General features: G+C 54.4%; 2 protein-coding genes across 13 annotated transcripts in view; one reads left to right on the forward strand and one right to left on the reverse strand.

Annotated features, from left to right (window-relative positions):
* Positions 1 to 27,962, forward strand: part of PPP1R12B (protein phosphatase 1 regulatory subunit 12B) — a 602,395-nt gene that overhangs the window by 388,335 nt on the left and 186,098 nt on the right. The window lies entirely within an intron of this gene.
* NAV1 (neuron navigator 1) overlaps positions 23,893 to 27,962 on the reverse strand; it is a 285,045-nt gene continuing 280,975 nt past the window's right edge. For all 10 annotated transcript variants that reach the window (XM_050956066.1, XM_050956060.1, XM_050956065.1 and 7 more), the window contains one exon: positions 23,893 to 27,484. In XM_050956066.1, coding sequence (XP_050812023.1) covers positions 27,389 to 27,484 — 96 coding nt within the window. In that variant the 3' untranslated portion in view covers positions 23,893 to 27,388. The remainder of the gene's footprint in view (positions 27,485 to 27,962) is intronic.

The raw sequence follows: 27,962 nt of genomic DNA on the forward strand, positions 1-27,962 counted from the left end.
CCTCCGTGAAGAATCCCTGGCTGGGCGGTAATGGAGTAACAGTCCCATCACAGACACATCACAGTGAGCACTGGAGCAGCTGGACCCAGAAAGGAGCCTTGCTAGCAGGCTAGATTTAGCATCAGCTTGGAGCAAGCCCTACAGACACTTCCGCTCTTTAGGCCCTATTGGCTCCCTCCCCATAAATGCTGATGCCCGTCTGGCCACAAAGAATGCCTTGGGGCTGGCTGAAAGAGGGGGGGTGAATCCTGGAGGTACAGAGCCTAACACCTAAATACCCCTGAGGAACTGGGCAACATTCTTCACTGCAGAATTATGAAAGTAGAGGGCAGCCCGGTACAGGGATCTCCACACCTACCCTGGTCCCTGGACCACTGGTACTCAGTCAACACCCCCACCCCAGGGAGTTAGCCCATACTTAGCACGTTACTCGGCCTGATTTTCCCCAAGCGTGGAACGTCCCCCAGCTCCCAGTGAAATGGGGGCCAGTTGAAATGGCTAGTGCAGTCTCAGTCTGGTCTCTAATTCTGTCTCCTTCTCCATCCCTGTACAATAGCAGAACGGTCTTTCTAGTCTATGGTCCAGTTTGAAACTGCAATAGGCATACACCAGCCCCATCCCCTCCAGCTGCTGTGGATCTGCTCAGTGCCTGCTATGGGCATGTGCCTTAGGCACTTCTGAAAATCTCACCTGGCACCTATGGGAATTTACCGGATTTAGAGCCCTATGAAGATGGGACCTTTGCAGCTTCAGCATCACACGCCAGGCTCTAGGTGGTGCAAAAGACAAAAGGACAAATCCTCAGCTGGTGTAAATCAGCATGGATCTATCGTCACAGAGGCTGTGTCAGCTCAGGATCTTGCCCAATTTTTTTTTCTACACCAGTTGCCCCATGGCCTGTGATCAGCTGCTGCAGGGACCTTTCCTCCTCCATGTGAGCAGCAGAGCTCTAAGGCAACCAAACCCAGCTACAAGCCTCTTCCTTTTTGATGTGGTCCCAGTTTCTGTCTGCCTTGCTCAGGGACTCCAACACAAACACTCTGAGCTGCTCTTTTTGCATGCTACACACGTCGTGGGTCTGAGCCCTCTCCCATTCAAATCCGTGGAAAGTCTCAGCTGAGCTGAATCAGAATCCCAGCCCTTCAGAGGACTTACCACCTGGCAATGCCACTGTCTTGGTTAAATCCTACCGTGCTAAGGCAGTTCTCACCGCCCAGACACTTGCTTAATTTAATCTTCCCACTGCCAGGCATGAACATTTTCCAGCAAATCCCTTAGGGCCGACTGGACCATGGACAGATTGGGAATGAATTTTGCCAACTGGCTGGCTCGCCCTGGATCTGGTCTCCACTGTGGAGTGACCATTCCAGCTGCTGTTTCCATCAGACCTGCCTCACCAGTTACATCGTCGCTGCTCAGCCCTGTGCAGAGGATATGCCCGAAGCCCTGAGCTCTCCAGTGGAAGGGACTATGTGGAGTGTTTCCTTTTTCAGCTGATGCAGGCTCTGTTCCACACCGTGCTGGGATGAGAGATCACGGAGCTGGGAGCCAGTAGTTGAAAAGCCCAGCTCTTCTGTTCACGGCTGCTTTTATCTCTGTGCATGGCACAGCCCAGATTACTGAACCAGACCTCAGACCCCCAACCTCGGCCGCAGGGCTGTATCTGCTCCGCCTCGTGTTTTACATATACATTAATGGAGGGGTTACATACAGTCACATCAGGGCGAGTATGGAACAGTCCCAGTTTCATCTACTCAGCCAGATGGCCTCCAGTGACTAACCAGCTATGGGCTTGCCTAACCTAGCTGTCGCTGATGCCTGGACCATACTAGCTCCCAGAACCCAAATGTACAAAAACTACCACTGTCTAGTGAACCATCATGTCCCCCACTGGCAAAGCCCCCCTCACAAACTGCTCTAGTGGCTAGCACAGAGAGGACCTCACAGCTGCTCTTCGAGCCCTAGGAGCAGAGCTCTGTGCTTAAGACAGGCAAGGGCCAGTGTTCAAATCCTGCCATTGACCCATGCCCATGGCATGATATAAAACAAAATCCACAGTGCTCACACTGATTTCTTGTCACACACTAGCAGGTTTGACCATTAAGGGTATGGCAAGGCCTAAGCACCACTTGAGGCTTCAGAATAAGACTTAAATAGTGCCTTGTTCTTGTGCCACATGGGAGTGAATATTACCCGCTGCATCCCTTTCAGAGAGCTTCTTAGAGACCAGCTTTTGACTTGTGTCTAGAGGCAACCTTGCAAAGGCAAAGCAAATGGGCTTTGTGGCCTGATCTGTTTCTTTAGGATGACTCACAAAGGACTGGGTGGTTGGTTTTGTTATTTTTACTTTAGAAATGCAGACCTTGCCTGTCCGTTTTTTTGGGGAAGACTCTAGGACTGACTGGAGAGCTGCTAAAATGATGACATCCCAGTGACAGCTGCCAAAGTGAGATGGGAGGAGATTTCTATTAAAATATTTTAAAGCTCTTGGTTTGTTAATGCTCACTTAACTCAAATGTTTAATAAACACTTGGTGAAAATCCTCTTTTGCTAAACATTCACCATTCTCTGTCAATGGCACAGAACTGTCTAGTTTCCTGAGCGCTGTGATACTTTGGTCTCCTTTTGGTTGCTACTAGGTGATCTTTGATACGCAGGAGGTCAGACTAGCTGATCTGGTGGTGGTCCCTTCTGACCTTAAATTCTATGACTAAGTTCTATGGGTCCCAAGGTGCACCCAATGCACTGCGCTCTTCTGAAAACTCTGTCACTTCATGTCTATACTGGAGCTGGAGAGGTAACTTCCAGTGCAGGTTGATGTAGCTGCACTGCTTTGATCGGATATGTCCACCTCCAGCTCCAAAGAACCTTAGTCAGGTGCCTGAATAGGAGCTGAGGTCTTTACAAAAATCTGCCTTTTAGGGGTGTGAGTTGGAGTTTAGCAGGGCCTAGACCTGGTGCTGTGGGCCCATTGCACAGCAATGAGTTTTACCACATTAGCAATGTCACCAGCACCAACCACTAAAAAACAAAACAAACACACACCCCACTCCTCACACACACATACCACACCATGAGTCAGGTATCTCAAAATCATGAGATCAGCTTTTAAAAATCTCAGGATTTTAAAATCATCCCTGTTGGTTTCAGTTTTGTTGTTGTGTTTGTTTGTTTGTTTTTTGCATTCTGCTTTCTGAGCCTTTCAGTCACATTTTACAGTTTTGTCTGCAATCCCAAAGGCTGGACATTTGCTTTCCTGTTAAAATGCAAGCTGAGCTTTTGACTCATCACCTGACTCCAGGAGCTGGGACTTTAGGGAAAAAACAAAGTAAATTGAGATTCCCTAGTTGGCAACACCATATCAGAGGCTGGGCTTTGGATGCTAAGGTATTACAAGGCACATGGGAGCTGCAGCAGAGCACGAACGGTCTTCCACAGGTCCCCTTTAATAGGTTGTATATGCCTTAGGATCCATGTTTTACTACTGAAGGTCTCCTTCTAAAAAGCATGCTCTAGTCTAGCTCGAGCACAAGCTGTGGGCTGGCTGCAGGAAACCCTGGGGGATGGGGTTCTTAGGCAAGTGCCTAAGGATCCCTTCTGGCCTTCAGCCTCTAGCAATCTATGACGGTTCATTTCACATAGACTCATAGACTCATAGGTCAGAAGGGACCAATCTGATCATCTAGTCTGACCTCCTGCACAAGGCAGGCCACAGAACCCCACCCATCCAATTTTATAACAACCCCTATCCCAGGACCGAGTTATTGAAATCCTCAAAATTGGTTTGAATCACCAAGCCTGAGAGTTGGGACAGGGAAGAAATGACCAAGGAGGACTTAAGCTGTGATATTAAAGCAAGGACACTTGACCACAACGGAAGGACATTTCATAACTTAGCAGCACTGGGGCACGCTGCTGTCTGAACAGCTCTTTCCATCCCTTGCAAAGAATCACTGGGAAGGTTGAAACAGGGGGCTTAGAAGTTGGGCTGTTTCCAAATGCGCGTGGCTAGGGAGCCACCTGCTGGCAGGAAGTTGCAGCACGTCCTAGCTTGCACAAACGTGGGGCACTGGGTGTGGAGTTCCAATGTGGGACTCTTGAAAGCTTGTCTCTGCCACCACTAAAAGATAAAGACGCCCACCCGCATACATTGCACTGGGCACAAGGGGAATCGGCTGGAGATGCTGTGGGGACCCATGGCTCAGGTTTTCTGGAAATGTCATTTCAAGGTTTGGGTCTGGATGATTCCTAGAAGCAGGCCTGTGTGGCACAGGCGGGTTTCCCTTGGGATGGGGAACGGGGGACGGAGCAGACAGCTGACCGCAGGGAGGGGGCAAGGTGAAAGTGGCATGGGGAAAATGCCCATCCAGTTTCCTGTGGCTGGTAAAGATCATCCTGGCCCTGCCTTGTAGCAAAGCCCCGATGATTCTCCATAGCACTGGCACACAACAAATCCAGCCAGGAAGGGGTGGTGCCAGGAAAGGATTAGCAAGTAACTCCCTTGCCTGGGCAAGGCCAACAGCATTGCCAGGCTCTCCCCAGGAGACATTTCCAGAAAACCTCCTGCTGACAGTTGCTCTGGCCCTGCGGTGATCTGCTTCTTCTGGTGACTCAGCCTCCAACCAGGTCATCCCCTAGAGTACATAGTCCAGTGCATAGCAGCCCAGCATCCTCACAAGATGTCTTCAACTCCAGCTCTGGGCCCAATGGTCCTCACCCCCTTCTCTCTGGGTGTTAAGTTGTCCTTATCCCCGTACACCAGGGCTTCATTCCACCTTCCCAGGGGCTGGTAGAGGAAACCAAGCCCACCCTCGGTTCTACTTGAGGGATCCTGAGATGAGCACCCATGGTCTGCTCCTTCAGACACCTCCCCGCTGCCTCCATGGCCTTCTCCCTACCACTAGCCTTCCTACAGTCCTTTCCCCAGCCCCTTCTTGGGCCCTTTGTAACAACCGGCATCTCCTAGACCTAGGGCTTCTCCTGTGCATCAGGGCAGCCACAGAAGCTGGCTCCAATCCTGCATCTCCGAAGCATTTCGCCCCCCCCCCCGCCCCACCCTTCAGGCTTCCTCTTTGCCCTGCAGAAGCCTTCCTGTTCCCCACCGGTCTCCTCACTCTCGCCTACCCCAGGAGGGGCTGCAGAGTTCTCTCTCTCCCTGCAGACCACCAAACGTCAATCCAGCCCCTAGGCTTTGTTGTAACTGCCTCTTGGGCTTCACTGCCTGACTGCCTGCAGCTTCCCTCTAGCCCCAGGCACCGCTAGCCTCCCTCCTGGACCAGAATCCTCCGGCTCTGGCTTCAGGCCTCCTACTGCCGTTAGCCCAAGAGCAGAAACTCCCAGCTACCTCTCCCTCCTAGGTCGCTTCCCTGGCCTCCTTCTCACTGCTCTGTGCCTTTCCTTTCTGAAGACCCAGCTCCTCCCCAGTGAGGTTGGTCACCACTTGTGCCCAGCACCCCTCCAGGTGGCCTAATTGGGCTATTAACTCCTGGTTAACAAGTGGGGGTTTATACAGGAGGCTGGATGAGCTCTCTGGTTTCAGGGGCTGGTTGGGAAGTGAAGGAAGAAGGCACCGTGGAGACATTTCATTCCTTCTGGGGCTGGAGGGACTGGATCCCTCTGGGGAGCGGCACTAGGGCAAGGGGTTTCCCCCTGCTAGGCTGCTGGTTTGCAAACACGCTGGGTCAGGAGCCCCTGAACGCTGCCCCGTCAGGAGGTGATTCAGCAGCCGCGGGGGAATGTGGGGCTGTTAATACAGTGCAGGGTCCCAACGCACAGGGAGCTGTGCCGCAATGCAGCCTGGCTGCGGCATCTGGCAGGGAGCAGCAAGGTACACAGGAGCTGAATGCGACTGGCCTTTGCAGTGGGGCGTGGGGGCAGTGGCTCTTTGAGATGAAGTTCCCAGCGTGTGGCTGCGTGTGTGTGTATGTGTGCATGCGCGCACCTGTGGGTGGATGAGTGTGTGTGAATCTTGGGCAGATCTGGCGCTGAGAGGGCAGGATGGCAGCGCTGGCCGGAGCTGGGCAGAGACGGCACTGGCTGGCCTGGAGAAAGTAGCGGAACAAGCACCTCCACCCATCCACGCTCTGCCCTCCCTCAGCGATAGCCCTCACGCCTGACCCATGTGCCCACTGCTAGGGGTGACCCAGGCCTTTGGCAGCCATGCCTGCTGTGACGAAGTGGGACTGTTCTTAATGTTTCCTCTAAATACTGTCTGGGTGCCTCAGTTTCCCCTATGCATTTCTTAAGTCTTTAGGGGATGAGATTGTTGCAGAGCAAAGGGCCAGTGTGCAAAAATGGCTGGCACTCTGTCTCCTGGCAACTAATAGCCAGGGCCCTTCCCCCCCTGCAAGGGGCTAGCTAAAGGTGTGGGAGAACGGAGGAATCAGGTAACCTCCTGGCTCAGGAAAGGAACAAGGCCCAGAGGAGGAGGGGCTGGAGGGAGAGTCAGTTTGGAGCTGGCTGGGGACAAGGAGTGAGTGCAGACGTGGGTGTCTGGCTCGCTGCCCCCTCCCCACACAATGGACCCGGCTGAGCGTCCTGCTCTCTGTACCTACAAGCTCTGGCTTAGACCGTGTTCCTAACATCTAGTAAACCTCTGTTTTACTGGCTGGCTAAGAGTCACATCTGCCTGCAACATGGGGGTGCAGGACCCTCTGGCTTCCCCAGGACCCTGCCTGGGTGGACTCGCTGTGGGAAGCGCACGGAGGGGCAGAGGATGCTGAATGCTCCAAGGTCAGACCCAGGAAGGTGAAGCCATGTGAACTTCTTGCCCTGGTGACAGTCTGCTCACAGAGAGGAGACTTCCCCAGAGTCCTGACTGGCTTCGTAGGGAGCAGTTCCAGAGCATCGCCTGGGAACTCCGTGACACCTGGGCACTGCCTGAAAAGGTGCCCGTTGTGACACCGGCCTGCTATGAAATGTGCTCAGAGCCATCAGCTCTGTTCCCCAGAGGTCAGTGTGTGGCTGTTCCATGGCAACACCATTCATGGCAACAACCATCACCATCAGCCCTCGGAGCCACCCCGCAGAGCTGGTCCTGGGACGGCCAGGAGCACTGGGGCACAGGAGTGCCCGGGAAAGCAGGACCCCACCCCCTTCCCATGGCCAGTCAACCCTGCCTGACCTCCCCCTGGCTCTGGGCTTGGCTGGTCACCTTGCCTGGGCGGCTTGTCACTGCTCCTGGAAATGCAACCCCCCTTGACAGAGCCCAGTCAGATCTCCGGAGGCAAGAGACAAAGCTGAGGCAGAGCGCGCTCCCCAGGGAATGGAGCGGGATCGATGGGGAAACAGAAAAGCCCATAAACGGTTTTATTGGCAGAGCGCTCACTCATGGTGCACATGGACAATGGGGCACGTCAGGCTGATGCCAGCTCATGGTAGATCTAGGACTGATCCCCATCACATCCACATACTGCCATTCAAACCCTGCATTCCTCCTCACTGGGCAGTCAGTGTCCAGAGCTTCGCACTCAGCCATTGTGCCCTCTAGCTCAGGCCTGGACCCATCGCTCATGCAAGCCAGGGTAAAATCCGAGTCACTTGGCCTGCTGCAGTCTCAGAGTTTCGCCAAGGCCTGACAGTGCCAGTGGGACTGGAGCAGGTACAGCAGCTTGGCATGGCTCTGCAAGAAACTTTGCAGTCCCTGGAGTTGGGCAAGAACTGAAGCATTACCTGGGATGACCTGAGGGGCTGTGTGATGGGCAAGCCACCTGAGACAGTGCCCAGTGCCAGAGAGCTGGACCTACAGGGCAGCAGGGCTGGATTGCACCTCCAGGGTACAGCCGCTTGGGGCAGGAGGATGGGAAAACTAGGAGGGTGGATGCCAGGGTAGTGGCACAAACTGCTCCCTGGCAGAAGTTCCTATCTAGGTTGTACTGATAGGGGCTGGGTCTGCGGGACACCCGGGTAGAGGCAGGGGAGTCTGCAGGACACCAGGATAGGGGCTGGGGTCTGCAGGACACCAGGATAGGGGCTGGGGTTTGCGGGACACCAGGATGGGTGCTGGGTCTGTGGGACACTGGGATGGGGTCTGTGGGACACCGGGATAGGGGCCAGGTCTGTGGGACACTGAGATGGGCCCAGGATCTGCAGGACACCTGGAGGTCTGCGGGACATCGGGATGGGTGCTGGATCTGTGGGACACTGGGATGGGGTCTGGGGTCTGTGGGACACTGGGTTAGGTGCTGGAGGGGGGGTCTGCGGGACACTGGGATAGGGGCTAGGTCTGCGGGACACTGGAATGGGTGCCGGGTCTGTGGAACACTGGGATGGGGTCTGGGGTCTGCAGGACACTGGGATAGAGGCTGAGGGATCTGCAGGACACTGGAATGGGGGTCTGCAGGACACCAGGATGGGTGGGGGGGTCTGCGGGACACCAGGATAGAGGCTGAGGTGTCTGTGGGACACTGGGATGGGGGGTCTGCAGGATGCCAGGGTGGGGTCTGGAGTCTACGGGACACAGGTCTGGGGTCTGTGGGAAACCAGGACAGGGGCTGGGTCTGCAGGACACCAGGGCAGGGCAGGGGGAGTCTGTGGAACACCAGGGTAGGGGTGGGGTGGGTCTGTGGAACACCGGTGTGAGGGCCAGGGGGATCTACGGGACACTGGGTTGAGGGCCGGTGGGGGTCTGTGGGACACCAGGATGGGGGCCGGGGAGGGGTCTGTGGGACACCGGAGTTGGGGCGGGGGGATCTGTGGGACACCAGGGTGAGGGCTGGCTCTGCTTGATGATGGGTCCTTGGGCTCCCTGGGCTCAGCAAGTGCCTGAAAAGTCCCTGTACCTTTGCACCTCGCTCACAAGGCTCTGTGCCTGGGACACGGAGGCCCCAGCCCTGAGTCACCAATGGGTGTCCAGCCCTGGTTGTCCCTAGAGATCAGTGCACTGGCTATAGTGGGGCGGTGCCTTGCAGTGCCGGCACATTGCTCCATGGTGTGATAAATGAAGAGTGTGGGGGTGGGAGGGGGTAGCTCCCTTTTATGGACACCCAGCCAGCCAGTAGCTATAAAATCCCTTAGCAGCTGTTCTGTTCTTGTTTCACATGTAAAGGGTTAAAAAGTCTCACTGCGATGCATAGGTGAAAGCGAGTGAGTGGGTGCCTGGACAAAAGAGCTAATGGGAAGGCTAGAACTTTTTAAAATTGAGAAAAAAATCCACTCCTTTTATCTGTCTGTGGTGCTTCTACCAGCTCATTTAAAACCCCAGATATGTAAGGGGATCAGGAAATGTCTAGGAAGATGCGCTTAGGTTTATCCCTTTTATTTCGTTATGGCTTGTGGATTCCTCTTTGCCAACCCCAGGTGCTTTTGTTTTGCTTGTAACCCGTAAGCAGGAGCTCAGAAGAGCTTTCTTGGTGCTTAATCCTTGTAGCTGCTCTTTTAAAATCTAGCAATAACCTGAGTTCCCAGATGTATTTCTTCCTTTTATTTTTAAATAAAATTTACCTTTTTTAAGAACAGGGTTGAATTTCTGTGTCTTAAGAGATTGTGCACATGTTTTTTAGTTAGCTGGTGGCAACAACTGATTTTTTTTCTTTTCCTTTCTCAGCTCTTCCCCGAAGGGGGCGTGAAGGGGAAAGGACTTGAGGGTACCCCATAGGAAGGAATTCCCAAGTGTGCCTTCCTGGGCTCCCAAAGGGGTTCTGCACTTGGATGGGGGCAGCATCTACCCATCCAAGGTCAGAGAGAAGCTGTAACCTTGAGAGTTTAATACAAGCCTGGAGTGGCCAGTATTAATTTTTAACATCTTTGTGGGCCCCACCTTCTGCACTCGACATGCCAGAGTGGGAATCAGTCTTGACACATGGGATCCTCCCTGACCCTGTCCTCTCCTCCACCACCTCCCTGGAGGCTGCCTCTGCCTTTGGCAGTGTTGCACTAGTGGTGCCATTGGCATAGTGGTAGCTGCTCAGTGGCCTGCAGAGAGCTTTGCTGGAAGGGCCTGGCACTGAGGTTTGCAAGAACGGTGGAGGCAGCTAGCAGAGGAACAAAGAAGCAGAAGGCAGAGCAGAGAAAGGAGAGTCCATCTGGGAAACGGGGAGGCAACTTTGCAATCGTATACCAGTGCCTGGCTGCTACGGTGGGTGACAGAGAGACAGCGGAATGCATACGCAGGCAGCCACAAAGACATAAACCATCCCTTGGATTAGATGCAGTGTGAAGCCCTGTACCCCCGAGGGCAGCTGGGTTCAAAGCCAATCTGCACTGGCTGTGAGCTGCGGATTTTAGGCTACAAAGTCTGGTTCACCTGCTTCCCTATGTGAAGGCTGTAGGGGGCGCTGCCTCTCCAACTCCCTCCCTGGGCATGGGGGAGCTTGGCCCAGCAGATGCTGTTATGAGCAGCCGTCTCTTGGATGGTTACCGCCCTTGTTACTGTACGGATCACAGTCTTTACCTCACATACGCCTGAGAGGCAAGGTGATGCTATTAACCCCATTGTACAGTGGGGGAAACTGAGGCACAGATAGGCAAAATGACTTGCCCAAGGTCATGCAGGGAGTCTGTGACAGAGCAGGGACTTGAACCTAGCTCTCCCAAACCGGTGCCCTAACCAGGTGGCCCATCTTTCCATTTGCCCCCTTCCTGGCTAGGCTGTGTGGGCACGGGGGTGCGGGGGAAAGAGGTTGTGACACAGGGATTTCGTTGCATGTTGCACCATAATTGAACTATTTGCCTGGGTTCTAACTAGGGATCTTGCCTGCAGGGCTGTGTCCTCACAGGGTCTAGGAGATAAACCAGGTCTTTACCAAAGGGCACGGGAGAGACAACTGCCAGCCTGTGCAGCCAAGTCACCCCTCCAACCTGCATCTGGGCAGGGTGTGCCCCACCACAGGTCTCACCCACTTGGCTTGCAGCAGCTCCCTGACAGGGCGTGGCACGCACTCGGGGTGAGGCTCACCACTGTTTGCAGGCGGCCTGAGTTGCCAACACTTATGAAACTACCATGCTAGGTAGGGGCTGCTTGTGATCATGGGACTGGCCGCAGGCAGATCAGGAATTGGACTCACACCTCTGATTGCAGTGTAGATGCATCCCGAGTATGCCTGGTGCTGAGCGTGGGGCAGGGCTGCTGCAGGTGTGACATAATTAGTTGGGGATTGGTCCTGCTTTGAGCAGGGGGAAGGACTAGATGACCTGCTGAGGTCCCTTCCAACCCTGATATTCTGTGATTCTCTGATGCTCAGATCCTGCTCACCTGGGGTTATTAAAACCCTCAGGGCACTTTTCGCTTTCGTTGTCCTGGCTCAAACGGAGTTTAAGGAACTCCATTCTTGCTTCCTACCTTCCCCTGTTGTTTTCATTGGCTACAATGGTGAGTCCCATCTGTCTGCCACCATCCCCGTGGGCACTCGATCCCGGCACGTCTCCACTCTCTGCATGTAGCAAAGGAACAGAGATTGCTTTCTGTAAGAATCCAAATGTATCGACCAGTGAGATGAATATTGACTGGTGAGAAACCAAAGTCAGCGTACAGCTGGGGGTGAGATCTTCAAGGTCACTGACAGCAGGATAGAGCTGGCTGGGTTAGCTACCTAACGAATAGGGCAGTCATTTGCCGTCATTTCCTGGGGGGCTATTGATGGCGGTGTTTGGCCTACTCGGCCAGAGAGCATGAACACACCCAGCGAGGCTGGAAGCCATCTCCCAACCCCCTTGGAAACCGAGATTCCCAACAGGAGGGCTGCAAACTACCATGCGTGACGAGATGCATGTGCAGCCCATCAAAAGGCAGTTGTATGCAGCTGAGCTCTCTCTGGTTAACACCATCCCAGGCTGCATTTCATTGAGCTCCGAGCTTGTAAGCAACAGAATCCGGCCGACCGTTCAGCCATATCCCATGCAAAGGTTTCTGGGTATGTGGGGTTTCACAGGGCTGTTTACCTGCCTCTGGGACAAGCCGGCTGGGACTATGGATGTTTGCAAGGGGCTTGGAGAGCCTCAGAGGAAAGGGTACTTAGACACATGCGGCTCTACATGAGAACTATCAATGGTGGAATCCCGGTCATTAAGTGAGGGTGGGCCAAGTTGACCATATGGGCTCTCAGGCTCCTGGGATTTCCCAATATAATTTTGGAAGAGTCCTTAAGGCATGAGTCATATGACTGGCTGAGCAGCTGCAGAGTTACACCAAAAGCAATGACCAATGTCTGCCTCCAGGGCGCCCCTTGCAGCGGCACCGGGTGCAATGAGCCGTGACAATTCCAGGACCACACATCATCATGTAGGCCACAGATCACGGCCCTGCTGGCTCACTGCTCGTTGGCAGGATTCAAACCCAGGACACGATGGGTGGAACACATGGGGAATCTCCCTTAGCCTGAGCAGTGCTGGGGCTTATAACTTTGGTGGTGCCGTTAGCCACAAGGTGGGGCAGCCTAGCCCCCAAAATAGCAGCCAGCTGGTCACGGAGCACAGGGCTCTACTTCCATTCACATACACACCTTCCTCTGGTGGAAAAATGCACCAATAAACACAAACAGGCTAACATTAAAAATAGGGTGTCAAGGGATATTGCCAAGCATAACCCAGGCTGGAGAACAGCCCCACGCTAATTCCCAGAGCAGATCTTTTAGACAAAATCTCATCTTTATTTACAAATGGTCAGTGATGGAGAATCCACCACAGCCCTTGGCAAATTGTTCCAGTGCTTAATTACTCTGTTAAAAAAATTACACCTTATTTCCTGTCTGAAACTGTCTAGTTTCAACTCCCAGCCATTGGATGGTGTTATATCTTCCTCTGCTAGACTGAAGAGCCCGTTATTAAATATTTGTTCCCCATGTAGATACGGCTTGTAATCAAGTGACCCTTTAGAGAGAGAGAGAGAGAGAGAGAGAGAGAGAGAGAGAGAGAGAGAGAGAGAGAGTGTGTGTGTGTGTGTGTGTGTGTGTGTGTGTGTGTGTGTGTGTGTGTGTGTGTGTGTGTGTGTGTGTGTGTGTGTGTGTGTGTGTGTGTGTGTGTGTGTGTGTGTGTGTGTGTGTGTGTGTGTGTGTGCGCCCTAAATAAATAGAGCTTTTTCAGTCTATCACTCTCAGGCAGGTTTTCCAATCATTCTTAGGGCTCTTCTCTGCATCCTCTCCAATTGATCAACATCCTCCTGGAATTGTGGGCACCAGAACTGGACACAGGATCCCAGCAGTGGTCGCACCAGTGCCAAATGCAGAGAGAAAATAAAAGACGGTTACTCACCTTTGTAACTGTTGTTCTTCGAGATGTGTTGCTCATATCCATTCCAATTAGGTATGTGCGTGCCGCATGCATGTTCGGAGATTTTTACCCTAGCAACACTCGGTGGGCCTGCAGGGCGCCCCCTGGAGAGGCGCCGCTATGGCGCCTGATATATACCCCTGCCGGCCCATCCGCTCCTCAGTTCCTTCTTGCCGGCTACTCTGACAGTGGGGAAGGAGGGCGGGTGTGGAATGGATATGAGCAACACATCTCGAAGAACAACAGTTACAAAGGTGAGTAACCGTCTTTTCTTCTTCGAGAGCTTGCTCATATCCATTCCAGATAGGTGATTCCCAAGCCTTACCTAGGCGGTGGGGTCAGAGAGAGACATTGTTGAATGTACGACCGCCAAGCTGAAGGCGGCATCGTCTCTGGACTGCTGGACCAATGCATAGTGCGATGCAAAGGTGTGGATGGAAGACCAGGTGGCCGCGCGGCAGATTTCCTGTATGGGAACATGGGCCAAGAACACGGCAGAAGAGGCTTGAGCTCGAGTAGAGTGGGTGGTGAGATGGCCAGTCGGAATGTGAGCCAAGTCATAGTATGCCCGAATACAGATGTCACCCAAGATGCAATACATTGGGAAGAGATTGCCATGCCCTTCATACGTTCTGCCACCGCTACAAATAGCTGAGGTGAACGCCGGAAGGGTTTGGTCCTCTCGATGTAAACGGCGAGAGCCCTGCGGACATCCAGAGTATGCAGCTGCTGTTCCCATCACGATGAGTGCAGCTTTGGAAAAAAGACTGGCAGGAAGATGTCCTGATTAATGTGAAAGGCAGAGATGATCGTAGGGAGGAACGCTGGGTGTACCTTGTCCTTATGGAACACCGTATATGGAGGATCCACAGTCAATGCTCGAAGTTCTGAGACTTGTCTAGCCGAGGTGACAGCGACTAGGAATGGTGTCTTCCAGGACAGGTACAGCAGCGAGCATGTGGCTAAAGGCTCAAAGGGGGGCCCCATGAGCCTGGTTCAGGTCCCAGGTAGGGGTTGGGCATTTGACCTGGGGGTAGAGTCGCTCCAAGCCCTTGAGGAATCTGGAAACTATAGGGTGGGAAAAAAAGGAACTGCCAGCCTCCCCAGGATGGAAGGTGGAAATAGCTGCAAGATGCACTCTTAGAGAAGAGATCGCTAGACCTTGCTCTTCGAGAGACCATAAATAGTCCAAGATAGTGGGGACTAATACAGATTGCAGAGAAAGGTCTTGCTGGGCGCACCAGTGACAGAAGCGCTTCCATTTAGCGAGGTATGTTGATCGCGTGGAGGGCTTTCTGCTTCCCAGCAGCACCTGTTGCACTGCAGCGGAACAACGCAACTCCGATTGGCTCAACCAGACAGCAGCCATGCTGTCAGATTAAGGGACTGCAGGTCCGGGTGGTGCAGCCTGCCAAAGTCCTGTGTGATCAGGTCCGGGCAGAGTGGCAGGGGAATCGGGTCTGACAGAGACAGGTCGAGCAGCATGGTGTACCAATGCTGCCTCGGCCAAGCCGGAGCGATCAAGATAAGGCGGGCTTTGTCCCTGCAGAGCTTGAGTAGAACTCGGTGGACGAGAGGAAACGGTGGGAAGGCATAACAGAGGTGGCCCGTCCACCGAGGAATGCGTCCGACAGAGAGCCCGAGGAGCAGAACACCTGGCATTTCCTGTTCACTCTGGAGGCAAACAGGTCTATGTGGGGAAAGCCCCACCTCCGGAAAACCGAATGGAGAATGTCCGGACGGATGGACCACTCGTGAGACAGGAAGGACCTGCTCAGATGATCTGCGACTGTGTTCCGGACTCCTGGGAGGAAGGAGGCTACTAGGTCTATAGAGTAGGCTATGTAGAAGTCCCACAGTTGGATCGCTTCCTGACACAAGGGGGAGGACTGTGTCCCTCCCTGTTTGTTTATGTAATACATGGCCGTTGTGTTGTCCATGAATACTGCAACACAATGGCCCTGCAGATGGCGCTGGAACGCTTGGCATACCAGCCGGACTGCTCTCAGCTCTCGGACATTAATGTGTAGCATCAACTCCTGGGACGACCAAAGGCCTTCGGTGCGCAGGTGCCCTAGGTGAGCACCCCAGCCCAGGGAGAACACGTCCGTTGTTAGGGATGTGGAGGGCTGGGGAGGATGGAAAGGCAGACCTGCACACACCCGGGATGACGTTCGCCACCAGTCGAGGGAGCCGAGAACGCTCGGCGGAACTGTCAGAATGATGTCTATGGCGTCTCTGCCCGGCCGATAGACGGAGGCGAGCCAGATTTGTAGAGGACACATTCGCAGTCTGGCGTGCTTTGTGACGAATGTGCATGCAGCCATGTGACCGAGGAGACCAAGGCAAGTGCAAGCAGAGGTTGTTGGAAAACTCTGAAGACTTTGGACAAGGGAGACTATGGCCTGAAACCGGTGTGGGGGTAAACTGGCCGTTGCAAGGTTGGAGTCCAGCATTGCCCCGATAAACTCTATCCTCTGCGTAGGCACCAGAGTGGACTTGTCTAAAATGATGATCAGGCCTAGATGCATAAACAGGTCCTTGATAATGGTCACATGGCTGATGACTTGTGCCTCAGAGGCCCCTCAGATAAGCCAGTCGTCGAGGTAAGGGAAGATGTGTATTCGACGACGACGGAGGGAAGCTGCGACGACTGCCATACACTTCGTGAAGACACGAGGGGCCGAGGAGAGGCCAAAGGGGAGGACAGTAAACTGGTAGTGTCGATGATTTACCACAAAGCGCAGATACCGCCTGTGCGGGGGATAAATTGCAATGTAGAAATATGCATCCTTCATGTCGAGAGCGGCGTACCAATCTCCGGGATCCAGGAAAGGAATGATGGTTCCCAGGGATACCATGTGGAACTTGAACTTTTTGATGAATTTGTTCAGCCCTCGCAGGTCTAGGATAGGCCGGAGGCCCCCTTTTGCCTTGGGAATTAGGAAATATCGGGAATAAAACCCCTTGCCCCTTAACTCCTCCGGTACCTCCTCTATAGCTCCGATTAAGAGGAGCTTGCGGACCTCCTGGATAAGGAGTTGCTCGTGAGAGGGGTCCCTGAAGAGGAATGAGGGGGGGTGGGAGGGAGGGGGTGAAACAAACTGAAGATGGTATCCAAGCTCCACCGTATGTAGGCCCCAACGATCTGAAGTCAATTGGGACCACACAGGGAGGAACGGGGAAAGGCGGTTGTAGAACTGAAAGAGATCCGGGGAGGCAATTGGTACACTGCTCTCGGGTGCACCCTCAAAAGTTTGATTTGGGTCCCGGTGTTGGTTTGGTGGGACCGGAATTGTTACCCCCTTGAGGTCCAGACTGACGTCTGCGATTGGTACGACCTTGTCTTCTGGCAAAGTCTTGTCTTGGCTGAGGCGGGGGGTAAGGGCGCTGAGGTTGGGAGCGGAATGACTGTCTTTGAGTCTGAGGCGTATGCATTCCCAACAAACGCATAATTACGTGGTTGTCCTTTAGACTCTGCAGTCTGGGGTCCGTCTTTTGCGAGAACAAGCCTTGTCCATCAAATGGCAAGTCTTGTATGGTATGTTGCAGCTCAGGTGGCAGGCCGGACACTTGCAACCATGATATACGGTGCATGGCTATGACAGAGGCGACAGTTCTAGCCACCGAATAGGCGGCATCTAGCGAGGCTTGTAAGGAGGTCCTCGTGACCCTCTTCCCCTCCTCCAGGAGTGCTGCAAATTCCTGGCGGGAATCCTGCGGAACCAACTCGGTAAACTTCCCGACCGCATCCCAGGTATTGTAATTGTATCTGCTCAGGAGGGCTTGTTGGTTCACCACGCAGAGTTGGCGGCCTCCCGCGGAATAGATTTTCCATCCCAACAAATCCATGCGCCTGGCCTCCCTAGATTTAGGTGCAGGGGCTTGTTGGCCATGGCGCTCCCGTTTGTTGATGGACTGTACCACCAATGAACAGGAAGCGGGGTGCACATAGAGGTACTCATACCCCTTGGAAGGCACCATGTATTTCCGTTCGACCCCCTTGGCTGTGGGTGGGATGGAAGCCGGGGATTGCCAGATAGTGTCTGCTCTAGCCTGGATCGAACGGATGAAAGGGAGAGCCACTCTGGTTGGTGTCTCTGCGGACAAGATGCTAATCACCGGATCCTCCACCTCTGGAACCTCCTCTACCGGAAGGTTGATATTCTGGGCGACACGCCGCAGAAGGTCCTGGTGTGACCGGAGGTCAATCGGAGGTGGCCCCAAGGATGATGTCCCCGCTACTGCCTCATCTGGGGAAGAGGAGGATGACAGCCCCGGGACGAGTGGGTCCTGTACTGACGCCTGTTCCGGGGGGACCTCCGTCTCCAGAAGATCATGCGGGTCCAGTGCGTGTGCACTGGTTTCCTCTGTGCCAGTGGGGGGAGGTCTGCTGACGGTGGCCTCGGGCACACGGTGCTCTGAGTAACCGGAGCGTGATGGGCCAGTCGGTTCACCTTGGGCTTGATGATAAGCCCAAGGTATCCAAAAGGACCACTGATGAGGTCCGTGGTCCGGGCCATGGGCATGCATATCCAAATCCCCGTAGGAGGCACTGTCCACATGGGAGGACACGGATGGATGACACGAAGGCCACAGAGGAGCTGAAGTGGATTGGACTAGGTCTCTCTGTCCAATGCACTCTTGTCTGCGTGGTACCGGCGAACAGTACAGGGAGTCATAGCAGTGCCGGGAGCGGGACCGGGACCTGCGACCAGCGCGATGCCGGGAGGTCAACCGGTGCCGAGATCTGGACCGGTGCCGAGAGTACCGCGATGGAGACTGGGATCTCGAGCAGTGCCGCGAGTACAACCAGTACCGGGATGGAGAGCGGTACCGGGACTGTGAGCGGTGCCGGGATCAGGAGCGATGGCGGGACCGAGAGTGTCTGCGGGACGTGGATCAGGACCGGCGGCGTTCGATAGTGCCCGGCGAAGATGGCCTCATCATGGCGGGCTTGCCCAATGACTGAACAACCCCCACCGGCGGTGCCGGGGCTTTGGGCAGCTCAGGCTCCATCAAAGCAATTAGTTCCCAAGCCGTGGAGAAGGTCTCCGTGTGGAGGGCACGATGACCTCAACCACAGCGTGCGCTGGGGAGCTAGTAGGCACCAGACTCGATGGCTCCTGTGAGACTGGAATCAACGGTGTGGAGGCAAGCGATGCTGCGGCAGTTGACGGTGCCGGGCGGTCCGCCTTAGATGTACGCTCCGACTGCGGCATAGATACAGGTGCCACAGGTGCCTCTTGCTCCTCGGGGAGAGGGATCAGTGCCGGCCAGAAAGTTGAGACGGTGAAGGCTGGTGCCGAGGAGCCTTTACTGGAACCGTGCGCTCCAGTACGGAGGAGGCACTTGTCCCCGGTGCCGGAGTCGGTGCCTAGGATGGAGGAGTTAGAGCTGCCTCCATCAAAAGTTGCTTCAGGCGAATGTCCCGCTCTTCCTTTGTCCGGGGCTTGAAAGCCTTGCAGATTCAGCACTTGTCTGCAAGGTGGGATTCACCCAGGCACTTCAACAGGAGTCGTGCGGGTCTCCTGTGGGCATCGGTCGATGACAGGCCGCGCAGGGTTTGAAGCCTGGTGAACTGGGCATGGACCCCAGTACCGGGGGAGAAGGGGCTAGCCCCCGATCCTCTTTAACTATACACACAACTACCATAATAACTACTAATATAAATGCTAACTAGAACTATAGAAAATGAACTATGTACACAATAACTATATAAACGAGCAAATAGCTAGGTAGGTGGATATCAGCTAAGCCGCGCTCCACTGTTCCAATGACTGACACGGGCAGTAAGAAGGAACTGAGGAGCGGAGGGGCTGGCAGGGGTATATATCCGCCGCCATAGCGGCACCACTCCAGGGGGCGCCCTGCCGGCCCACCGAGTGTTGCTAGGGTAAAAATCTCCGACGAACGTGCACGAGTCACGCGCACACCTAACTGGAATGGATATGAGCAAGCACTCGAAGAAGAACCTCCCTGCTCCTACTTGAGATTCGTGTTTATGCATCCCAGCTTGACACACAGTTGAACAGCTCTGATTCTATGCAGTAGAGGGCAGTGTTCTCTGGCTTAAGTTCCCTACCCATTACAATATGACAGTAATTAGCAAGGGAGTCAGTATCAACCTTCTAGATCAAGCGGTAGGGGTGGGGCTTAGAGGCAGCCCCTCCCTCCCCTTCCTGGGATAAATAGGACCAACAGACAAATAGTACAGGAGATAAATTTATTGAACTTCTAAGGTGTTAGACAGATGACCCCAGAGGAGACATGCCATTTGGTGTGACTGGCTTGGGCAGCAAGAGATGAGTAGGTGGAAGGTTGTATTTTGCTCTATGTCTTTATTATTAGTAGTAGTATTTTAAAAGCCTGTCTCTGGCTTCTTCTTCTTCTTTTTAAAATTTTTAAACTTAAGTAAAAACGATTCATCTTGGAAACAGTCCAGCTCGTGTTGGTGTCCCATGATTGTTTCCGCAGCTATGTACAATGTCTGACTCGTGGCTTTTTATCGTGTCACATCAGGTATAAAATGGAGCAAGTCTACAAAGAATCTCTTTGAGAAGGAAAGGAGAAAGCAAAGACAGACAGCAGAGAGAAAGCAGTAGAAATTTGGACCAAAGTCTTAAGAGAAATTTAAAAAGTGCTATAAAACCCCCTCAGCAGAATACCATGCAGTTAAGAAACACAGAACCTCATCAATTACACAGCTCATCTAAAACAGGAATTCATCCATTTCAGGTTTTTTTTTATTCAATAAAAAAAAAGGTTGATTTGTTTTTAATAGAAAAAAGCTAAACTCGTACGTTCTGGGCCACCCGGCAGCAGTCGCTAATGGGCCAAGGGGACACAAGATTTTGGAGGAATCCTAACTCCATCCCCTGATGGAGTGCAGCCCAGGCTCGGGGGGTGGGGGGGAGGCAGAAAGGATTAATCAATGTCTTTGACAGGGGAGGTGGGGAAGGGAGGTTAGGTTGGCCAATGGTTGGATGAATTAGTGCAATTATCAGCTTTTCCAACAGCCTCACTCCGCCTTCCATGGGCATCAAGGCCCTGGGTATCTTAGCACCAACGCTGCAGGCAGAGCCCGGAGGAACCAGCCACCGTCTCCCTTTGGCTTGCTCATGGACTGATGGGTGGAATTCCCACAATTTTTTTTTTTTTGCAAAGCAGGGGCTGAAGTTAGGACAGCTTCAAAGGCTGGCCCCACATTCCCGCCCCTCTGCCCCCCCGCAGGCCCTGCATTTGCTAAAGGAGGCAGCCAGCACTGAGCCCCTCTCTGCAGGGCTGGAGCATTGGGCCCCAGGCTGTTTGCTTGCTCTCACAGGTGTCCTCTCTCCCCCATCCCGTCCATATGCAGGGCTCACTCCTCAGCTGGTGTAAAAGGGCAGAACTCCACTGAAGTCCACACCTGCTGATCTGCAGCAGCTGAGGAGCTGGCCAGTAAAATGTAATTAGCACTTTGGCATCTCCAGCCTTGCATCCCTCCTTGCTGAGGCTAATCATATATACTATCACCCTACAGGCCCGATTCCCCCTCACTCCCTCTGGTGTAAATCAGGAGTAACGCCACTAAAGTCAACCATGTCTCTCCCCCCCCCCCCAGTAAAAGTGGGGACTTGAGCCTGTTTCTTTAAAATCCTCCCTCCAGCTGGTCAGCTCAGGCCTTCGGGGCCTCACCCAGCAGGTGTGAGCGGGCAGCAACCCATTGCTCTCCCTACACTGAGCGCTGAGCTCCCTTGCTTATGGGGTGCCTGGTGGGGGGGAAGGCAGGGGAGCCTCACTTGAATTGGGAATGGAAACCAGAGCTTGCGGGGGAGGCAGGGGCAGAGGAAAGAGCTGCTTCCAACTCTGGGTGGGTCTCCCCATACTGGATGGACAAGGGCTGCTCCTAGGGACAGAGCCGAACTGCAGGCAACAGCCAAGGGCTCCGGGAGTGAGGCACCCAGATGCGGTTCAAGGGGAGCTGGGGGTCTCATGCCCTTAGGCTCCTTTTAAACGCCCAGTCGTAGCCTGTTAGAAACAGGCCTCTCACCCCACCCCCCACAAGCTCTCAGCATCAGGCCCCAGAAGCCCTCCTGTCCCGTGCTGCCCTCTCTAGCACTGCTGTTCCTGCAGCCCATGCAAGGGGGCAGATGGGGGGCAGTCCCAGGCTGATGGGGCAGGGCTCATGTCCCCCAGTTCTTGCTACTGCCCTATAGCGATTGCTGGGCTGGTGTCTTACACAATCAGAAACATGAGTCAGCACAGCACAGTTATTCACACACAGTACAAAAAGGGACAGACAGGTGGGGCTGGGCCCCATCCAACTCACCCGGGGCCTCCGGGTACAGCGCTATTTACAGTGTCCTTATCCTACAGTGTGAACAGAAAAGGCAAATGAGAGAAAACGCCCGTGTCAAGCCCAGCACGTGGTGGGTAAATCACTGTGCAAAGCGCCCGGCTCATCCAGAGCTAGAGAAGGGCGCAGCGGGGACGTGCCGTGATACAGAGCAGACAGACAAGGACCAGGGCTCACCCTGTAGAGACGTCGCCTGTGCCATGCAGCTTGCTGCGTTCCTGCCAGTGGGGGCTTGGCTGGTTTAATACGCTACCTCTTGGCTCTTCCTCCCTCGCCAGGAATGGGCACAAACCTGGAATCAGGAGCTAGAGGCCAAGGGTTGATTCAAAGCCTACAGAATGCAGCTGGGTCCCGGACACCCAACTGGGCCATACCCAGCCCAGTGCCGGTGCACTCACAAGGACGCCTGGCCACGGTGAGGAGGGTGAAATAATGGGTGCGGTTGGGCAAGAAATTAAGGTCTAGGGCCTGGATCCTCAAAAGAGATTCAAGTGCCTCACACCCACTGAAATGAAATGGGGGTGAGGTGCCTACATACCTGGGAAAGTCCCCCCAGAAGCAACAGCTGCTGAGCGCCTTCAAACCCAGGTCTCCAAAACGGAAGCCACAAGGAGAGTAAAAGAAACCTCCAGGTGGGATCACTGGATTCCAGTGGGGATTTCATTACCCAGCCAAGTGGAATTAGGGTGACCAGATGTCCCGATTTTATAGGGACAGTCCCAGTTTTGGGGGCCTTTTTTTATATAGGCACCTATTACCCCCCACGCCATCCTGATTTTTTACACTTGCTGTCTGGTCACCCTATCTGTTCTGCCAAACACTGAAAACCAGAATACGGCACCTCCTTTTGGGACAGGGCCCAGCTTCCCAGTGTGAATCCAGCTCTGAACCCAAACGTGTGTGTGGGGGCTGGGGGTGGGGGATCTGGGTTTGGCGTTGGGCTCATCTTTGCCTGAAAGATGCCAATGATTTTTCTTCGACCATGACCCAGAAACCAACAGGAGTCAGGCACCAAAATATCTTTGAAGCTCTTGACCTTGGTCCTGCTGAGAGTTTGTGCAGCACACCCAGGCCCCAATCCTGAATGGGCTCTCTGGCTGCTCCTCTAACATCGGTGTTAATACCAAAGCAAAGGGAATTGAGAGATGAGCAGCTCCGGTGAGGATGGAGCTGGAGAAATGAACAGTAGGGGGAAGAACGAAGAGAACTCAGTATTAACAGCGTTGCTAAGCAGTGATTAAGAGACAGCGAGGGACTGCTAATTGCCCGCAACTCTTGGAAAGGCGCTGATGGAAGAGGAGGAATCACGTGGGTTGGGACAATGGGAGTTTTGAGCAAAAGAAAATTTCTCAGCAGTAAGAGGGATCTGTTTGGAATAATCGCCCTGGGGCAGAGGTGGCTGGGTCATTGCTTGAGTCGTTTAAGATCACAGACCAAAGCCCTGGAGACTAGAGTCTGCAGGATAAGACTAGATGGAGAAAAGTCTGGTGTGTCCCATCTCTGTCTGCGCTGATTCTACCTCCATTGTTAAGAGCCACGGACATCATCTATGTCCATTTGTCGCTTCACCTCTGCCGTAATGCTCCAGTGCAGCTGGACCGATTTCCACCGCTCGAGGGGCTGGCCCATATCATCAGCAGATCTGCGTGAGGTAAAGCTCATAACCAAGAGTAGCAAAAACCAGCGCCCACGGGGATTGTGCACATTAAACCAGCCAATGAAACCTTCTGCTACAGCCAAACCTATCCTCCTCCTCTCCCCCAAGTTCCCAGTGTTGTGCAGGCACCCCCACGTATTGGGTTACATTGACAGGGCGCACGTGTCCACGATTACACACACAGAGCGAAGCGAGCACCTTAGATCTGCACACAACATTGCTGCAAATCCCTGGCAGTGCCAGTCCAAGGGTCTGCCCTTGGGAGGGTCACAGATACATTTCAGTGGGAACGCCCCCCCGCACCTACACACACACAGCTTCGGGGTGGGGGTGGGGGGAGAAGAGCGGGGAAATGCACCAGGCCAGATTTTCCTACACTAAAAGGCCTCTTGGGTTGGTTTTAAGCCCCCGGAGAGTCAGGGACAGAGAGAGATTCTGTGCACAGGCCTTGGTCATACCCAGAGGTGCCATGTGCCAAACCCCCAAGCCCTGCACCCCAAGATAGCACGTGACTGAGAAAGGCAGGACGGGTGTTGTTTTGTGTCGTCTCTGAGCAAAAGCAAATCAAAAAGACAGCAGCACCTGCCTCCTGCCAGACACGCCCTTTGGGAAGGCAGGGCAGTGGGTCCAGGCTGAAGGGGAGGCAGCTGACTGCACTCTGCCTGTGACATGTTGGTGGAGGTTTGCCCCACACACTAGCAGCGAAGTTCACCCTTGCTCCCTGCTGCGGGGCTGTTCATCGAGCCAGGAGCCCACTGCCCTGCCCTCCCCACCAAGATGCCAGGCTGCTGCATTTGACCAGATCCACAGGGCTCCAGTAACCACCAGCATTGGGCACTGGTTCCGCTACTCCACACCTCCGCCCTCCATCGCCACCAGGGTGAACTCAACGCAACAGGCTGCAGGATAGGGAGAGCCAAGATTGGAGCTATTGCTCTCTCCTCCACTCGTGCGTCGTTCACCAGCGTGTACCTATAGCCACCTCCCCAGCACAGGCAGCAAGCTGCATGGGACAGCGTAGGCACCTGGGCAGGGTTGGCCCATGGGATCAGATCTGTCAAGAGACAAGGCTGGCGCAGCAGCTCTGGCTGTGGACGGCACCAGGTGGAGTGCAATAGGGCCAGGAGTTCACCTAGAGGACGTATTTGTAAGTCATGTCCACGGTCACGTAGGGACGGGGTGGATTCTCCATCATGTGGAGCCTTGAAATCATGACTGAGTCTCTCTCTACATGATCCACTTGAATCCAACCATGAGCTTTGGCTGGCAGCAGGAATCCCTGGGTGAGGTTCTCTGGACCCCCGGAAGCATAAGCAGGGTCCTCGGCTCCAACAGGCCCTTGGAGGCTGAGAGACCTGGTCCAGAACTGCCTGGTTACAGACGCTCATGAGACCCAGCTCACGGACGGCAGTGACGTCAAACCCGAGCACAGTGGGCAGAGGCCAGGGATGCATCTCTGTTAGCAGCAGACACCCCTCCAAGTCATGGAGCTGGACACGGATCGACCTATCCCAGCCCATGGGGAGCTGGGGTCGGTGCTAGTTGGAGCCCAGCACTCCACAGCAGGGAGTGCAGTGGGGCCAGGACTGCGTTTCCAGTTCGGCTTTCCTCCCTGCTCGCTGGAGAGCAGTGCGGGCCTTGGCAGTCCCTGAATGCACATCAGTGGAATATTTATGCAGGACAGGAGCACCGCAGGCACCAGCAGAGACGAGGTTAAACATGCCCCCTCTCCCTTCCCCTGGTTACACATATTGACTCTGTTTGGTGCTCATGGGTTGGAGTCCAGCCACGTACCCAATGATTTGGCCAACATGTGCCCTTGCCTCATACGCTCCAGGCTGCCCCTTTGGCAGAGGTAATAAGGCAGCATTGCAGCACCATGGTTCGTTTCCCCCATTCCACAGCCACCTCTTTTGGCTGTACAGTTGCATATTTCTTTTGCAGGTCTTGGCCTGGCTCTTCACAGCTTGCAGGGACAGCAGCGCAGATTCAGTCCGCAGCACGAGGCAGGGCAGCTTCCCAGACAGGGGCTTCTGCTCCCTGTGTGGTCCTGGGCAAGGGAGATCCCTTGGCAGCTTCCTGCTCCGGGGAAGGGACGTGCCTCCACCCACAGCTCAGTTTGAGCAACTCAGGCTGAATTTCAAGCAAGACCACAGGCTGCTTGCCAGAGACTCAACCCGAGGTGCTAGTCTGTCTCGATTGCTAGGAAACAGCACCCACGGGGCTGAGATTATCCCTCGGGCCACAAGTTACTGGCCTCCTGGGCTGAATATATGAATGGCCCTGGGGGAGTAGTTGCCTAGAGAACGTGTCTGCACATCACCAAGTCCTATGGTCACCGAGGGCCAGGGTACATTCTCCACAACTTAGAGCCTTTAAATCAAGACTGGGTGTCTCTTTCTAAGCCATCACACTCAAGCTGTGGGCTAGATGCAAGAATGGGGAGTGGGACAGGGGAGAGTTCTCTAGCCTGTGCTATGCAGGTGCTGAGCAGAGATGAGAATGGTTCCCTCTGGCCTGAATGTCTAGGGCTGCTAGCTCAGGCTATTTCATGGCCTTCTGATGTCCAGAAAGCTATCAATGACAGACGTGGGATGGTGCCATCCAAATCAAACTTGGAACTCCTGAGACGAGAGACCCCTGCAATGTAATGCACACCAGCTGTACTGAACCCACCGCATGAATGGACCTACGCCAACACTCCCAGCCTGTCCTGGGGCTGGAGGGAAATGAGGAAGGGCTCTCCAAGGGCGCTGACTGTGGGAGGTGGAGGGGGCTCTTTCCCTGGTTCCCCTGCTTCTGTGCATGGAGGAGGGAGGCTCATATGCTGCCCACCCCTTGTCTAGATGCCACCTAACAGCTACTGAGATCTCTATGCTGGACACGGAGCAAGAGCTCTGCATGCACTAACCATGCACGGAGATATGTCATAGGCAGGGCATTCTCTGTCAGCACCCTCGTCTCAATGTCCTGTCACCCTCTACCCTAGCCAGCCGGGAACGCTCATGGGGGACGGACGCTACCAGCTCTCCTGGCTTGGTGGGAGTTTGTCACCATCTCTGGCTACTCCCTCGGACTTTAGGCACCAGGGGCCGCAGCAGCACTGTCTCTCAGCTCCCACTGTCAGGGCCTGGCCCCCAGCTACGGGCATCTTGTGCTTATGGAAGATGGGTGTCACAAAGTGGGAGGTGGGGAGGGAACCCCCCCCCCCAGCCAGTTGTGCTTCTTTGTGAGCGTCGTGCTGCCAACTGAAGCCACGTTGAGTCTGACAGGAGCTGCGAGGGGGGAAATCAGTTACTGGAGAGCATCCAGTCAGCACCAGTTTCATCACCGAGGTGACTGGGGGTGGGGGGAGACAAAAACAACAGCTACAAAAATAAACGAGTCCAATGGAAATGGAAAAAAGGAATCGACTCAATGTGAGGCTGCCTGACCCTCCTTGGGCCGCAGCAATGGGGAGGAACCAACCAGAACCAGAGGAACAAAGGAAGAGCTGAACTCTGTCCAAATCAAATGGGTAGGTGGGAGTGGGGGAAAATAATCTAACCAAAGCAGGGTTTGTTGGGAAGTCCTGGTTTAAATGACGGTCATGCAGATTAAATAAGGGACGTACAAAGACAGAGCTGAGAGTCCGCCTCCTCCTCCCAGGCCTTCGCTTGCACTGGAGTTTGTAGGGTGGTTGGCACGGGAGACAGCGGAAAACAGTGGGTCTCTGACAGCGTGACTCAGACACGTTCATCAGGAATTTGTTCTTCTCTTTGCCCCGTAGATTATTTCATTAAAATAAAAAAATCCTCTTGTTCTGGGGCTGCATGCTCCTCCCTACCCCCCCGCCACACCCTGAGAGGGGCCCCGCGGGGTCCCCGCCCCATGCAGGTGCCTGCCTGTTGGTGCCGGGGAGTCTGTGTTGGCTGCATTCGGCTCCCAATCCCGAGGAGTTTGCGACAGAGACAGAAAAACCAAGAAGAGAAACCAGGATTCTCCTACCACCAGAGTCAGACTGGGAGGCAGGTGCCTTGCGCTCTCTTGGGGGCCGAGCCCCGCTGCCCCCATGCCCAAAGGGGATGTGCCAGAGCTTCACGTCCCCGCCGCTTTCCAGCCCTGGCTGCACACTCCCAGGAGACCAAACGAAAAGCAAAACCAGCTGGCGGCCAAGGACGGCGAGCTCCCCTCCCCAGTGCGGTAAGGCCTCACGGCGTCGGCTGCAGGTTGGGATCCACCAGGGTCTCTCGGTCCGGGGACTCGATGTAGTTGGCTGCTTCCTGGAGCTTCAGCAACATGGCCATCTGCGCAGGAGGCAAGAGCACCGAGAGTGGGTCACAGCCAGGCACATCTGCAGCGGGGTATGGCCAACGCCCCCCACACCTGACCCACAGCCCCCCCTCGCCCTTGACCGTCAGCCAATCCTGCCCCAGCCCTCAGCTCTACCAGAGCCCGCCACTCCTGAACTGCGGAGTCCCCACCCTACATTCCCATCCTTCAGCTGGAGCTCTGTAACCCAGGAACCTCTCGGTGCCAACTGGCCCTGGGGTACACAGATTTTCATAGGGATCCCTGGGGACAAGTAGACACACAAGTTCACCAAAGGGTGGCAACATGAGGTCATGACTGAGAGTCAGTAGCCTGCTGCTCCTCGTAAGCGTTGCAAAATGTGAGTAAGGTAAAGACTGAAGAAGTTATGTGACTACACTGAAAATTATGGTTGGAAGGTAAGGCCGGTCAGCCCGGGAGGGGTGCTGAGCAGGTGGGTTCTTTCCAGGCAGG

The sequence above is a fragment of the Gopherus flavomarginatus genome, chromosome 5 (assembly GCF_025201925.1).
Source record: "Gopherus flavomarginatus isolate rGopFla2 chromosome 5, rGopFla2.mat.asm, whole genome shotgun sequence".
NCBI classification, from domain to species: domain Eukaryota; kingdom Metazoa; phylum Chordata; order Testudines; family Testudinidae; genus Gopherus; species Gopherus flavomarginatus.